General features: G+C 63.0%; 4 protein-coding genes across 4 annotated transcripts; 2 read left to right on the forward strand and 2 right to left on the reverse strand.

Annotated features, from left to right (window-relative positions):
- Window positions 1-54: 54 nt before the first annotated feature.
- On the forward strand, window positions 55-3,727 carry CHLRE_10g440600v5 (uncharacterized protein). The gene is made up of 8 exons (XM_043066786.1): window positions 55-495; window positions 583-1,020; window positions 1,143-1,315; window positions 1,473-1,993; window positions 2,174-2,335; window positions 2,488-2,686; window positions 2,791-2,912; window positions 3,031-3,727. The coding sequence occupies exons 1-8, from the start codon at window positions 302-304 to the stop codon at window positions 3,151-3,153; spliced, it is 1,932 nt and encodes a 643-aa protein (XP_042920183.1). The 5' UTR covers window positions 55-301; the 3' UTR covers window positions 3,154-3,727.
- A 1-nt stretch (window position 3,728) lies between these two features.
- On the reverse strand, window positions 3,729-5,824 carry CHLRE_10g440650v5 (uncharacterized protein). Its single transcript, XM_043066787.1, has 4 exons — window positions 5,491-5,824; window positions 5,270-5,358; window positions 4,891-5,073; window positions 3,729-4,657 (listed from the first exon to the last, which is right to left on the reverse strand). Exons 1-4 carry the CDS (start codon window positions 5,770-5,772, stop codon window positions 4,396-4,398), a joined length of 816 nt encoding a protein of 271 aa, XP_042920184.1. The 5' UTR covers window positions 5,773-5,824; the 3' UTR covers window positions 3,729-4,395.
- Window positions 5,825-6,038: 214 nt separating this feature from the next.
- CHLRE_10g440700v5 (uncharacterized protein) lies at window positions 6,039-8,944 on the reverse strand. The gene is made up of 6 exons (XM_043066788.1): window positions 8,705-8,944; window positions 8,468-8,569; window positions 8,175-8,271; window positions 7,633-7,904; window positions 7,443-7,481; window positions 6,039-7,320 (listed from the first exon to the last, which is right to left on the reverse strand). The coding sequence occupies exons 1-6, from the start codon at window positions 8,860-8,862 to the stop codon at window positions 7,074-7,076; spliced, it is 915 nt and encodes a 304-aa protein (XP_042920185.1). The 5' UTR covers window positions 8,863-8,944; the 3' UTR covers window positions 6,039-7,073.
- Window positions 8,945-9,039: 95 nt separating this feature from the next.
- Window positions 9,040-15,106, forward strand: CHLRE_10g440750v5 (uncharacterized protein). The gene is made up of 14 exons (XM_043066789.1): window positions 9,040-9,532; window positions 9,843-10,008; window positions 10,260-10,396; window positions 10,662-10,847; window positions 11,176-11,763; window positions 11,930-12,046; window positions 12,254-12,406; window positions 12,659-12,833; window positions 12,989-13,077; window positions 13,321-13,380; window positions 13,621-13,793; window positions 13,956-14,036; window positions 14,204-14,431; window positions 14,636-15,106. The coding sequence occupies exons 1-14, from the start codon at window positions 9,425-9,427 to the stop codon at window positions 14,775-14,777; spliced, it is 2,403 nt and encodes an 800-aa protein (XP_042920186.1). The 5' UTR covers window positions 9,040-9,424; the 3' UTR covers window positions 14,778-15,106.
- Window positions 15,107-15,108: the final 2 nt, after the last annotated feature.

A 15,108-nucleotide genomic window follows, 5' to 3' on the forward strand; every position in this document is an offset into this window, starting at 1 on the left:
GCGAACCTTTCATTCCATTCCATTTTCTTCACATTAGGGCACATATTTTCACAGTATCTAGTTATGGGGCTTCAATCTGGTCATGGTCATACTGACAGTCAACTGTTGCCCTGACTGTTGCCCAGCATACAACTTAGCAAGCTGCTTGGGGCATGGCAACGAACAATCCATCCAATCCACACAGTTCTAGCCATGGAAACACGGCCACGGAGGGAGCAGAGGCGGCGCCAGGCTCGCTCTAGTGCCGACACGCTGCGTGCACACCACTGCGGTTAACTTCCGCACCGCCGAGCCAGCAGCCATGTTTCCCAAGCCGGGCGAACGCGTGCATGACCGACAGCGTGGCCGCATCCATGCCCTGCGGCAGCTGGATGAGGCCGCGGCTAGGGAGGCAGCGGAGAAACGCCTGCGGCTCCAGCGGCGGGTCGTGCGTAGGGCTTTCGAGCACCAGGTCATGGTTGAGACCATAGAGCTGGAGAAGGAGCTCGAGGCGCGGTAGGCATGTGTTACGAGCATCAAGCTCCAAACCTGTAAGCGGGAGCTTTCGGAAGCGCACATCCTGACACCCCGCCACCCTTGCAGGCGCTGCAAGCTGTGCGACCTGCTGCGCGCGGAAGCGTGGGGGTTGGGCCATCCCAACTGGACTGAGCGGCGCTGCGGGCAGTGCTGGGTGGAGCTAGCCGACTACATATCGCGCGAACGGCACGGAGCACCAGCAGCAGCCCCCGCCGCATATCCAACTGCCGGCATTGGCCGCCCGCGGCCCGCCGGCAGGCCGCAGCTGCAGCACCAGCTCCCGGCGCAGCCGCGGCCGCAGCCGCACACCGCACGTGCACACACGCCAGCGGGAGGTGCTCCTGGGAGGGGTGCAGCTGGTCCGGGCGTCGCGGCCGCGGGGCCGGGGGCGTTAGCGGCTGTGACGGCAGATCTTTTCCGGGACGTGCCGGTGGAGGTGGATGAGGTGATGCAGGCGCTGCGGGCCAAGGACTCAGACAAGCTGATGCAGCTGCTGGACGAAAGGTGAGGGCTGCAGTTGGGCTGGGCGTTACGGTAATGGAGCAACCAAACAGCTATCTACCGTATACGCATGCAGATACTCAGCATAAGCTACCGGGTTGTTCGCCTCGTGCATGCCGTGACAGGGCGCTCCAGCGGCACTTGGGGCCACACCAGCAGCTGGAGCAGCACACGCGCCAGCAGGGTCGGGTGCGGGTACCGAACCCCAGGGCTGCTGCGCCGCACCCGGACGCACCACGCGGCCGAGGTGGCGTGTTCTACCATGACGACGTGCTGCATGGCCTGTTGGAGGAGGCAGGTGCGTGGCGCGTAGCCGGAAAGGCGTGCACGACCTAACAGGGAGCTCTGTCGAGCCCTGTGCCACTGACGCTATGCGACACAGGCCCGCGGCATCACGGTAGCTAACCTAGCCTCCTGGTGGTGTCCTCGTGTTTTATGTCGTGTATACGCTACAGAGCGCGATGCTGCTGACACCAGTGAGGGAGAGGGCTCTGCCCGCAGTGTGGCCAGCTCAGCGGTGGCTGACGCCGGCGGGCGCTGGGACAGCGGGGGCGGCTGCCATGCGGATGGGAGTCCTGGGGACGGGTTTGCTGCCGAGAGCGGCAGCGAGGAGGATGCGAAGGAGGAGACAGAAGCTGCGGCGCACCATGGGCGGAGAGCTGATGAGAGCGGGGAGGATGCGGAGGAGGCGTACAGTGGTTCGGAGATATCGCTAGCCCATCAGAACGCTGCTGCAGCTGCAAGAGCAGAAGGACAGGTAGCGGACGGCCCTGAGGGTGAGGGCGTGGGGCCTGGGGCCGCCGGGGCCAGCCCGAAGAAGACCGTGCGGCTGGCAGTTGCGGGCCACAGGCCGGCGCCGCGGCCGCTGCCCAGCAAGCCCAAGTCCATGCCGACCGGGCGGGCGGAGATGCTGGAGGCGCTGAAGCAGGCGGAGCAGATGGTGGTGTTTGGCCTCACGCAGCACGACCGCAGCACGGTAAGGACACATTCATTCTCCTTGAGTTGCACCCTCGCGCACAGTCACTGAGGCACACGTAACATCAGTGCTATTGCAGCTCAACCAATCGCCTTCGTATGTGAATGTAATACAGCCAACAGTATGGCGGCGCCTGGCCCTATTCCTTCGCCCGCGCCCGCTGCTGTCGCCTCCCGCCAGGCGCTGTTCTACTCGCACCAGCTGCGGGCCGCACTGGCGGATCTGGCCCGGCTGGAGCGGCGGGGGCGCAAGTCGGAGGCGGTGCATCGGCACGGCATGCGGTTGGACACGAGGGACGCCGACGGCATCAAGCGCATCATCCGCGAGGACCGGCCGGAGCGGGTAGGGGGAAGTTGGATCGCCCCTCGTCACTGTCACCATATCCTATGTTCGAAACTGTGCGTCCACTTAGGCCGAGTGCCAGACACCTGTTTGCTGCCGGCAACCCGTGACGCGCTTGCACAATCGATGTGTGCTTTGATGCACCCTCTCAGGCCCCCAGCCCCACCACGCTGCGGCGCTGGACGGACCCCGACAGCTTTTACACCGACCCGCCCAAGCGCACGCCCCGCTGGCTGGAGCACGTGCACCCCGACAAGACCAACCCCAGCAAGCAGGCGGACGCGGCGCCCTGGCGCCCGGCTTCGACCAAGCCGCCGACGCCGCGCCACACTTCAGGCCTGCAGTCCGTGGGTGCGTGCCAACACGTGCCGGCGTGTCAGGTTTTCCCCAACGTCAATGCGTGCCTCTGTCCATGCCGCGATGTCACCTCACCCGGCGCTGTACCTCCACTGCAGGCGACTGGTCCGAGTACAAGTATGAATGGGACCTGGCGCAGATCCGATCCATGCGGGTGGACGACTACCTGTCCGGCGTGCGCAAGCAGCGCGAATACCGCAGCGCGCTGGCGGGTCTGCAGGTCGGTGGCGGCGCCTGCTGCCCTAGGCACACGGGCTTGCGTTGTGCTGGATACATGCCTTCTTATGCAAGTGATCATTGTCTTTGTCCTTGCGGTGGCTGCTTCATGTCCCTGACAGGCGCGGGTGCTGGCGCAGCTGCCACCGGACGCGCGGGAGTTCCCCACCCGCTACAGCCAGCAGGCGGCAGGGGGGCTGCAGGAGAGCATGGTGAGCCAGCAGCAGGCGCAGGACAGCTTATGAGCGGCGCACTGTGGGCGCGTGACTGATTGCTGTGGTGTGTGCTGCAGTGCGCATTAGGAGGTCAACCAGGCGAGGAGTGTGCGTGGGTAGAGTCGGCTCCGGTAATGCAGGATGCTCAGACTATAACATGGTGTGGAATTGCGGTGTTGCAGAGGTGCGTGGGGCCAGGTGGGGGCGAGCGTAATGATTCGTAATTTGCAGAAGGACCAGTTTAGTGTCTCCTGGAGCAGTTGGCATACTGATGATGTCAAACAGTAAGCCCTGTTGGTAAAAATAATGTGAAACATGCACGCAGCGAAAGACTACCGACGGTGCCAGTCATTGGCATCGCCTGAGTACGTACACGTGGCCGTACTGTGGCTTCCATAAACATGCGCAAGACATCAGCTTGGGTCACCGCATACGGTGGATGGAACACGACTCCTGACAGAGGCGGCTCTGATATGCTTTGTCTGTGCACGCCTAGTTCAGTGGTGGTGAGGTGCTTGATTGCTACCTCCAACCATTCCTTCATCCGTACAAGCCCTAACTGCTGTGAGGCCTAACCGCTGGCACCGTGTAACACTCTGCCCAGTTGTCCTTCATCCGTACAAGCCCTAACTGCTGTGAGGCCTAACCGCTGGCACCGTCTAAGACTCTGCCCAGTTGTCCATGTCAACCTTGGGTGCGTACACCGCTGGCCGGCTCACTTCCCGCTACGAGCTAGCTACTGCTCCGAGCGCATCTCCATCAGTCGACGACAGCCTTTGTGCGCTCCCTCATCAGCAATAATGTAACCTACGGTGGAATGGGAGGTTTAGCCGCGTGCACTGAGGACAAACGACACAGGTGACAGGATAAGGTAACACTGGCAGGATCAATCAGGTAGGATCACAAATGAATGTGGAGGCCTCACCCGCGGCGCCGGCAACGAGCCAACTGGTTATGCCAGCATGCACGTGCTGCAGGGCCGCCAACGCGAAGGGCTACGCGGAGGCCAGCAGGCAGCCAGCCGACGTCCAGACGCCGGACTGCTGTGCCTATCCACCTGCTGCCATCGATGCTGGTATAGCTTGGGCCCCTCCATCGGATTAAACTACCCATCCTTCCCAACCCTTGCCTCTCTCGCTCAACTGGAGAGTGTTGCACGCAGTGCTACACATGGCACTGCGCACGAAAGGCTGCACCTGTCTGCCTGATCTTGCTGCTATCCTGCTTCTGTTCGCCACTAGACAGCTACCGCTCCTGCTGCTACACGTCTCTTCACCTCGCCCGCTCTGCCTCATCCTCCACATCTCCTTGCCCCTGCTCACGATGCCCTTTCCCCTCGTCCTCCTGCTGCTGACGCTGCGGGTCGCCCCGCTCAAAGACGTACACGTAGTTATGGTTCTCCTGCTCAACGGCGCTTTCCACCAGCCGCAGCGGCAGCGGCACGCCGCCAGCCGCCCCGCAGGCGGCGGCGCTTGTAACGCTGTCGAACAGCTGCTGACGACCAGACGGAGCCTCGTAGCTGATGCAGATGTACCTGGTAGCCGGGTGTGTGCACATCAGGGTTATGCGGACATGGGTTGGAGCATGTTGAACACCGAGAGCGTGGGGGCTTCGTCGTACAGGGCCAAAACATGCATGGCAGCGTAAGTGGATGGGCCATAATGACTATAACTACTGTCGGGCTGTCGGCTGAGGTGCCGCATCTCCGTTGGCTGCCGGAGCAACGGTAGTACACCTCAGTAGTCCCGAATGCGCACGCCCACGCACCTGCCGCCCTCCACCAGGCACCCGGCCACCTCCGCCAGCAGCGCCCGCGCGCTCGCCAGCGCCGCCTCGCCCAGCCGCTCCTCCTTATCTGTGAGCTGCCGGCCCCAGCCCCGCAGCACCTGCAGCTGGTCCCAGCCCGCCAGCAGCGCGTCCAGGCAGCCCTTGTCGAGCACCACGTCGAAGCTGTGGGTGGGAGTAGTTGAGATGCGGCGGCGCGGCGTGCCGTGCCGTGGATCAAAGCTTGAGCAAGGACGCTTGCATCGGGTGTGCTGTAAGGCTAGACAGTACGTTGAGGGTAGGCTGCACGCGGTGTGTTGGCTTGGGGCTGGCTGCGTGGCGTCAGTAGTCCACTCCAAGACCGCAACCGCCGTGCACTCACCATCTGCGAAACGCCAGGCGCCGTGCGTCCATCACCATCCAGTCGGTGCGCCCCGAGGGCCCGAGCGTGGAGCCCACGAGCTCGAAGAGCTGTTGGCGCAGTATGCGGAAGAGCCCGTTAGACTATGACCAGGCACGAGACGACACGGCCTCTCGACCCTGCGCTTGCCTGCCCTAACCCCACACACGCACGGTGCCCCCTTCCCCGGGCCTCGTTTTCACCGTTGTGCTGTAGTCCACACCCAAAAGTTGCAGCTGGGGGTGTGCTCGGCACACTGCATCTGCGAAAAGCGCATTTCCGCAGCCGATATCCAGTCCGAGTCTCGCACTTCCAATGTGTGTGGCAATTATGGGTGCGCACGCCTCGTAGGTGCATAGCCAGTCGAATGTCTTTTCTTCCTCCCCATGATCATTTTTGGAGTCGTGTATTCGCTGCTTGTATCGCGCATCCCAGTACGCGGCCTTCTCAAAGTCCCAAATTCGCTCTCTGTTGTTGTCGGCCATAGTGGTTCTTCATGCTAGTCCAAATGTTACGAAATACAGTGTAATATATTACGTTGTGTAGCTATGGTAGCCATATGTGATATGGTCGCTGTCCCAGCTTTGACCGCGCATGTGCGCACACAGGTCAGACACAACCCCAGGCCAGCCTCCCTTGCAATACGCTGCAGTCTTCCCCGCAGTTTACTCTCCTGTCTCCCTTCCCTTTGGCGTGCCACCAGCGTCCATCCCTGCCCGCGCATCCAGACCCAGCCCCCAAGATGCACTACTGTTTTGCCAGCTTACATAGGACTGATAAGACATTACCGGTATTGTGATCCCTATCTGTTGTACACGCCGCACGCGGCGGCATCAGCTATCTTCAACATAGGAAGAATACCAATGAAACCCCATCCAACGTATCGGAGGCAACTGCACTACAATTTGAAGCTGGTAAACAACATACACGCATGCATACATGAGCATACCAGGGGCTGCGCACTTGGCGGCCTCCCCTCCTTGCTGCCGCCCACCACTACCTCCATGCACCGGTACGCGCCTGCAATCCATGGCAGACATTTGACCGAAATATATTGTACAGTCAAGTACAGTCTGGCACAATCGAACCACCAGCACCTCCGACGTGTTGCAGCTGCGCTCCTTCTACCAGCCCAGCCGGAACATTAATCTGACGTCAACTGTCAGCACTTGGGGTGGACATACCGGTATGCTGCCAACATAACAACGGTATCTGCGACGAGCATGTCAGCCTGACCCAGTCCATGCCAAGCACTATGCGAAACGCACAACAATAAACCAGTACACAATTGAAAATGCATGCCATGTAGACAAGCGTAAGGACCAGTCCCGCCTTGTACCAAGTGGTGCGGCCTCCGCAATGTTTGTGCATGTCAGAGCAACGTCAGGGGGTTGCGCACATGTGCTGGCGAACCCCGGCAATGTATGTTTCAGAGCGCCATGGCCTCTACGCCCTACTTGCTCTTCAACTCGTGCCGCATATTTTACACATGCCACAAATCCGCCATCCTGCCGCCAAGCCTACCTTGCGATGCCCCTCGCCCATTTACATCTTCCTTGTGCTGCCTCTTTGGTATCAACAGTCCAGTCATTTCCCATGTCTTCATACCGTGGCGTGAGCTGCAGACATAGCCCAAAAACCTTGGCGCCTATCATGCCAATCCCTAGTGCCTCTGCACACGTCCCAAGTACGCAATTATCAAAGCGTGATTGCACTTTACCCCCGACTGTCAGGCTGTACAGACTGGCGTAATTTCAGCCTGTCGGCTCCTGCTCGGCCGCAAAATTCACGCGTGCCCCCGGAGCCGTTTGGCCGGGATGACAATGCGGTAGCCGACCGAGTCCGGCCCCGTCAGCACCACCTCATCGCTGTCGGTGCCTGTCCGGCCCTTGCCATGGCCGCGGGCGCTGCTTGTGGCCGCGGCGGTGCTGCCACTCATGCTGCTCTTGCTGCTGCCACTGGTGCTGCTGGCTGGATAGCTCACGTCGGCCGAGTAGTACTCATTGCTATCCACAACGCTCATACCACCGTACCTGCAAAAAGAGCATGGGGCACCAATGCACAAGGCCGGCTCAGCACGCGTAAAAGGCCTACACTGCCGTCATACAATGACATCCGACCAACCATCGCGCCATCTCCCCTGCACGCTGCGCACCAGTCGAGCACGTGCACCTCGTTGACGTGCAGCTCATAACTGCGATGGGACAGGGAGGGGCCCGACACAAGGTTGTTGGCGTGTGACGTCGTGCCCGTGATGGTCGGAAAGAGGGTTGAGGGCACGCCAAGAACGGTAACACATGCAGCCCCAGACTCGCGCATGGACTGGAGTGGAGCACTGCACTTACAAGTCAAACTGGTGCCCGGTGGGCCAGTCAGCCATCGCTGGGTGTCGTGAGAACATGGCTGCCTGCGCCAGCGATCGGTCCTGTTCCGGCACCGGTAGCACCCGGCCAACAAAGGTGGCGCGGGCACAGGCGGGATCCTCGGGATCCAACGCACCGCATGGCCCGTTACCGTTCCGGTGCCCGTCGCTGCTGCTGCTGCTGCTGCTGCTACTGCCACCATTTGCACTGCGCCGCTGCATCTCGCTAACTGTGAATGTACACCGAGGGTGGCTCTGCAGGTGCGACGTGACGCAGCAGGGTCAGGCAGTTGGGCACGAGGCGGAGGAAACAGACCAACTGATGCAGTGTTCTCTATCAGCAAAACTCGGTACAACGGGAATGTGCCGGGAACTGCCATGTCCATGAATGGCGGGGTGGGGCGGATGGGAATCGCGTGCCACTCCCATGCCCAAAACTGGAGTACGGTCCTTCTGGTACGGAACGGTGCCCCGCTTGCCGGTGGCTTCCCCACTGTCCCCCACAGTCAAAGCCAACCCACTTACCAGAGCGTTTTGCGTGAGCTCGTCCATCGGCGTGAGATAAAAGAAAATGCGTCCAGTTGCGTGGTCCCGCGAGCCGTCGCTATGCGACACCACTCCCCTGGTCCAAAAAGCGGGGAGGGCACGCGCTCGAGTCAGGCTGAAGGCCGCAGCGAGCGCCAAGACCGTGGATGGAAGTATAGCATTATACTTGTGGAACCTCGTGGGCCGGTAGCCCTAGAAACCGAAGGCGGGCAGTTGCACATGCAGCGACTCGCAATTGGGAGCGCCGTCGGTCGCGCGCGCTGTGTCCTCACCCGATTGCCTCTCCTGATTGCCTATCGACCGTGGAAAGCACTCCATACGTTGTTTCATGAACCAACCAGCGGGCCATCTTTGCGCGCTCCTCGTAGGGCGGCCTGCAGTTGCAAGAAACGTTGGCGTTAGCGCACAGAACGATCGTCACAACCATCGCTGCAGGCAGCAGCGTAATAGAGAATGGAACTGACCCAGTGTGGCCACTCTCGGCCAAATCGACTTTTCATGGCCCTTACCGCGGAAATGAGACGACGGCTGCATCGTCCGAGTTTCCAGGTGTGTCACCTGTCAGCCACTTCCACAGGCTACCAGGCCGCGCGTCGACGCTACCCGCTGCGACTATGGCCAGTGTCAACGTCAGGCCTACGCGGGACAGCAACGCCTGTCCCGCCATTATACGTTTTACATCCGATGAGAGATATGTGTGCGCTTCTGCGGGGGTCCAGGAGCCAAACCGCTTTGGAAGGTCAGGGCAAAAAAGAAGTTGCCGGATGGGGCTTCCGAAAATCTGTTTATACAGTCGCCCAAATTTGTCTAAAGTTAAGCTCAAGGTATCGAACCAACATTTCATGAATAAAGAGTCAGACGCGGTGTCTTCGCAACAGGACCCCAGGCCTTCCTTTTTGCTGAGTACATGTTTTCACTCCAAGAAAATTTGAATTATACACCTACCAAAGCGCTTACATATTGGACTTGAATAACTCGTGATAGCCTGCTGAATCGGGAGGCCGACAGCCAGCCGTCTGCGACCCGCGACAGCTTGGCCCTTTCGAAAGCTGTTCAGTATAACACGAATAAGAGCTACGTTTTAAATGCGTGCCTTAGACAGAAGCAGCGGGAGAACGGGTCGGCTGGGGCAGCGATGCACTGCCTCACTGCTGCTGACTCCCGGGCACCTGCTGCTTTCCGGGGAGCCGCGGCAACACCATGGGAAACTTGGGAGAGCGCGAGGCTCGATGGCATGCCGCGCCACGGCTGCGGCGCCAGCGCGGAAAGAGGCGGGAACCACCGGGAGCCCGCTGGCCACGTTGTCTCAGGAGGACTATGGAGCCAGCGCAATCCAGGCAAGAGCTCGAGTGAAGAGCCCCACCTGCCTCCGTAGGCCTTGGACTTGCCAAGGGCGTGACGCTGCAGCAAATGGGGTGTGTGCCTCCGGTCGACACGACCCTTGCACGTCGTGTCATCAAGGGGCGCACGTTGTGCCTTCACGCCGCCGCCGACCCGCCACAAATGCACCTGCATGGCACGCTCGCGTTCGCGCTCAATATGCAAGCTTACCATCCCCCGCATCCCACTCCCTTCTCCTTGCTTACTGGAACCGTTGCGCATGGAAACAACTGACTCCTCCCGTTGCCTGCCTCGCCATGCTGCCAGGTGCTTGAGGGTCTGGAGCCGGTGCGCAAGCGGCCCGGCATGTACATCGGCGGCACCGGCTCGGACGGGCTGCACCACCTGATCTGGGAGGTGGTTGACAACGCGGTGGACGAGGTGCAGGCGGGGCACGCCTCGGCCGTGGAGGTGGACGTGGACCTCAGCAGCGGTGAGGACAGGCGCGAGACCAGGGCGGAGGGGGGGAGAAGGGTGCAGCTAGGCGAGGGTAGAGTTCTTTACATTGTTCCAAATGAAATTACAGGGACTTGAGGACGCAAGGGGGCAGGGGGAAAGGCGCAGGCCGGCTTACGTGGCGGGTGAGGAGGCAGGGGGAGCTGTCAGCTGTGCGTGTGGAAGTAGGTGCATGCAGCGTAGCGCTTTTGTCTGTGCCTACCATATTGAGATGCCACACCGGCGCAGGCTGGGTGAGTGTTGTGGACAACGGCCGCGGCATCCCTGTGGACGTGCACCCCGTCACCGGCAAGTCGGCGCTGGAGACGGTGCTCACGGTGCTGCACGCCGGCGGCAAGTTTGGCGGCGACAACAGCGGGTACAAGGTGCGTGAGGGGCTGCTGGCGGGGCGGTCGCTGGCGTGATGGCTGCTGGCTAGCGCACCGTCATCGGCATGTCAACTGACAGGGTTGTTGGCACGGAATGTGTCGGGACATCGTCGCTTCGGGGCGATGTGAAAGGCCTGCAGAGGCCCAGCACCTGACCGCTGCATTGCCGGCGGGTACAGGGTCGAGCTCCTCCACTTACCTCCCTCCCGCTGACGTGACGCCTCACCACCTGCCCCCTCTCCCCCTTCCCACACGCACACAGGTCAGCGGCGGTCTGCACGGCGTGGGCATCAGTGTGGTCAACGCGCTGAGCTCGGAGCTGGAGGTGACCGTGTGGCGCGCTGGCAGCCGCTACAGCCAGCGCTACAGCCGGGGCGCCCCGCTGGAGGAGCTGCGGGTGCAGCTGCTGCCGCCAGGCAGCGAGGAAGCGGGGCGGAGCGGGACGCAGGTGCGGGCGGGCGGTATGCGGTAGGGACGGGCAGGGTTGTGCAATGACGGTCCTCAACCCCAGATGTGTTGCCTGTTGGGGATAATGTTGCGGATGTGAGGACGCCGAACTCATGGCCAGGCCGGCGGGCTAAGCTACAAGCGATGCTGAGACTTATTTTGGCAGCTGATATTAAACCAAAGACAATCGAGGACCCTGGGGCAGTGGGCGACACACGGGTGGCGACGGTCCGGGGCTGGCTGGGCGCTGCCAGACTGTACGTGTGCACGGCATCACCAACATGCACCGCGCACCCAAACCAACGCCCCCTTCCCGGGTGCCTGTGCAGGTGCGGTTCCTGTACGACGCGTCCATTTTTGCCAAGGACGTGGCCTACAGCGCTGACGTCATCGCCACGCGGCTGCATGAGCTGGCCTTCCTCAACGCCCGGGCCACCATCCGCTTCCGCGCGCTCCGCCGCGGCAAGCCCGTGCGCGGCACCAGCAGGTACCTGGCCGCAGCCGCCAGCAGGCGCGCAGCCGCCGCGGCAGCGGCGGCAAATGGGGATGACGGCGCCGAGGGCCTGGGCAGCGGCAGCGGCAGTGACGGCGAGTCGGGGGCTGCAGAGGTCGCCTCTACGTCCGCGCCTTCGCCGCCGCCCGCGGTCAGCAAACGCGGCGGGAAAAAGCAGAAGGGCGGGGGCGATGCGGCGGCGGCGGCGGCTGGCGGCGCAGCCGCGCCTCAGTACGGCATCATTCGTGAGGAGGGGCAGTGGCAGGTGTTCCAGTACAGCGGGGGGCTGCGCGAGTTCGTGGGCTGCCTGCAGGCGGCCTACACGCCGCTGCACGAGGCGCTGGTGGTGACGCGGGCGGACGGCGGCAGCGGCGTGGTGGTAGAGGCGGCGCTGCAGTGGGCGGCGGACTCCTTCAAGGAGGAGGTGAGGTGGCGGAAGCTTTGCTGCCTGCTGGGTTCTGTTGGATTGTGGAGGTGCTAACGGCCACTGCGGGCCTGCGGGTGTGCCCACGGGTATGCGTGCGGTACACATTGGATCAAAGGAAGAACATTCGTCAGGACGTGCTGAATCGCCACTATGTGTCACCCAGGTTCGCGGCTTCGCCAACTCCATCCACACGGTGGACGGCGGCACGCACATGGAGGGGCTGCGGGCGGGTCTCACGCGGGCGGTCACGCAGCTGGGCCGCAAGGCCAAGCAGATTAAGGTGCGGCAGCGCGGCCCGGGGCTGGGGGCCTAGGGGCGGAGGGCGCGGGCGGGGGCGGGCTGAGCGTCGCTCGCTGGGGCCAGCAGCCCGTAAATTTCGCACTGCATCCGTCGTGCGGGCCTTGGTAAGCGGTGCGGGCGATGGTGATGCTGCTGCTGTTACTGCTGCCTTTCTGACGGCGACTGCGTTCCTGATGCGCGGCTGCAGGACTCGGACCCGCCGCTGTCTGGCGAGCACGTGCGCGAGGGGCTGGGCGCGGTGGTGAGCGTCAAGGTGCCCAACCCCGAGTTCGAGGGGCAGACCAAGACGCGGCTGGGCAACCCCGAGGTCCGCAAGATTGTGGAGAATGCCGTATACGAGGTGGGGCGCAGGCTGGGATTGGGGGTGCGGGCGGGGGCCGGGAGCGGCGGGGGCGGCGGGGGCAGGGTCGCAGAGTCGCGCGGCCAGGCACCAGTGAGCAGTGGTGGGTAAATCTGGTCACCACTTGCCGTGGGCGTGTCAAAATTGCAGATAACAAGGTCGTAGAGCGCCTCATCGATCACGGCCCAAGCAGGGCGCTGCACCTGCTTCCCTTGAGTGTACGTCCATATATACACACGCATGAACACACAGGCCGTGGGTGAGTGGCTGGAGGCGCACCCCGCCGCGCTGGCGGCGCTGTGTGCCAAGGCGCTCACTTCAGCCCGCGCCGCGGAGGCCGCCCGCAAGGCGCGCGAGCTGGTGCGGCGCAAGACGTCGCTCTTCACCGGCCGCTCCACACTGCCCGGCAAGCTGGCAGACTGCACCAGTGAGTGGCCGGCCAGGGAGGCAGGGGAGAAAGGGGACACGTGAGGGGGCTGAGCCAGGGCGCGGGGCTGAGGTGCCGGTGGGACAGGCGGGAGTCGCCAGGCTGGGCTGCCAGCAGCCTTTCATCGCCCAACGCCGCCAACGCCCCCGCCTCAGGCACCAACCGGGAAGAGACGGAGATCTACATCGTGGAGGGAGACAGTGCGGGCGGCAGCGCCAAGCAGGCACGAGACCGGCGCTTCCAGGTGCGCGTGTGTGATACAAAGATAGCACAAGGGACGGAAAACCCAGGTGTGTGTGGGCATGCCGCCTCGGCCGGTGTGCACAGTGGCGACCACCTCCTGGTGTCGCTACTCTTCTCAACCGCCCCGCCCCGGCCCCCGAGTCAAGTTTTAAGCCTCACACTCCTCACCCCCGCCCTCGCCCCGCCCCCCGCATCAAGTTCTAAGCCTCCCACTCCCGCCCCGGCCCCGGCCCCCGCCCCTTAGGCCATCCTGCCGCTCAAGGGCAAGATCCTGAACGTGGAGCGGCTCACGGACGCCAACGAGGTGTGAGGCGGGGTGGGGCCGCAGGTTGGAGAGGGCGGGGGGAAGGAGCGTGCAGCGAGGGTTTGGGGGTTTGCGGGTGACAGTCGGGAGTTTTATGTAGGCGTCCATTGGGTTGCGACACTCCAGTGCCAGTGCAGCCGCGTACGGCACATGGCACACCAGTTGCCCAACCCTGCAACCCTTTCACCTCACGACGAGTGCCCGGGGCATTTTGGTACATGATGTATGTGTGGTGAGCAGGAGCTGATGTACAAGAACACGGAGATCTCAAACCTCATCGTGGCGCTGGGGCTGGGCACCGACCGCAGCGCCGGACTGCCGGCAGCGGGCAGCGCGGCGGCGGCGGGCGGCGCGGCGGCGGCAACGGCAGAACAGAGCGCCGAGGAGGCGGCCAAGGCGCTCACGCAGCTCAGGTGTGTGGCCGAGCGTACCGTATCACATGGCTCATGGAGAGGGGGCGTTTGCGCCTCCATAGGCAGGCACTTGGGTATGAGAGGACGGTGGGTGTCCGCAGCAGATGTCACGCCTTCAAACTGCTGCTGTCCTGCGCCGCCTGCTGCTGCCTGCCGCTGCAGGTACGGCAAGATTGTGGTGCTGACGGACGCGGACGTGGACGGCGCACACATCCGCACACTGCTGCTGACCTTCCTGTTCCGGTGGGTGCGGGCGGGTCTTCAGGCACCGTATGGTCGTATGCAACCATGCCGCCTGACTCCCAGCCTTGCAGTTCCATCGCTGGCCTCTGACAGCAACATGATGTATCCCGCAAGCCAAGCTCCGCCCATCCTTGCCTGGCCCGCCGTCCTTGCTAAACACCTGACAGGCACCGGCCGCAGCTGTTCGCGGCGGGGCGTGTGTACGTGGCGGTCCCACCGCTCTACAAGGTGGAGCGCGGCAAGAGCGTGTGGTGGGCGCACAGCGACGCCGAGCTGGCGGCGCTGGTGTCGGAGCAGCGGCTGGCGCCCGGCGGCTACAGCGTGCAGCGGTTCAAGGGCCTGGGCGAGATGATGCCGCAGCAGCTGTGGGACACCACACTCAACCCCGAGTCCAGGTGGGAGGGCAGCGGCCAGTGGCCGGTGGGAGCGAGACAGGCAGGGCGCGGGATGGGCCAGGGGCAGAGCTCTGTTTGTGCCTTTTGCGACAGGCGAAGGGAGGCCAGCCTAGCTCCTGCGGTTTCTTATACCTGCGCCTCGGCTAGTTCTCACGCCATTATCGCACCACTGTGCTTCCCGGTCGCTCCCCGCCGCACACGCAGGCTGCTGCGGCGGCTGACGGTGCGGGACGTGTCTGAGGCGGACTCCATGCTGACCATGCTCATGGGCACCAAGGTGGAGCCGCGCAAGGCGCTCATTGAGGCCTACAGCCGCCGCCTGTCGCTGGATGCGCTGGACGTGTAGGGCTGCAGGCTGATGCACGGGTCTGGTGGTCTGGTGGTGTGGTGCCGCTGTGGCTAGGTGATGCCGATGCGGCGCATTGTTGTGGTGGTGCGGAGGCGGCGCAGTATAGGAGTTTGGTGGGATGTGGGAACAGTGGCAGACCGAGCAGTGTTGGCATGGTTGCCTCCACGCACAGGCGCAGTCCTCTACCCACGTCCAACTGTCTAATCCCTTCCGATTGCCGCATCGCTACCATCTCGAGTCCCCGGCCTGCTATCTTGAGTAGCGCCACCTTCGGGCGCTCATAGCGTCCTGCATTCCAGCCCGGCCTGACGATGAAGTTGGAAGTCCT

This window comes from Chlamydomonas reinhardtii, chromosome 10 (genome assembly GCF_000002595.2).
Source record: "Chlamydomonas reinhardtii strain CC-503 cw92 mt+ chromosome 10, whole genome shotgun sequence".
In the NCBI taxonomy this organism is placed as follows: Eukaryota; Viridiplantae; Chlorophyta; class Chlorophyceae; order Chlamydomonadales; family Chlamydomonadaceae; genus Chlamydomonas; species Chlamydomonas reinhardtii.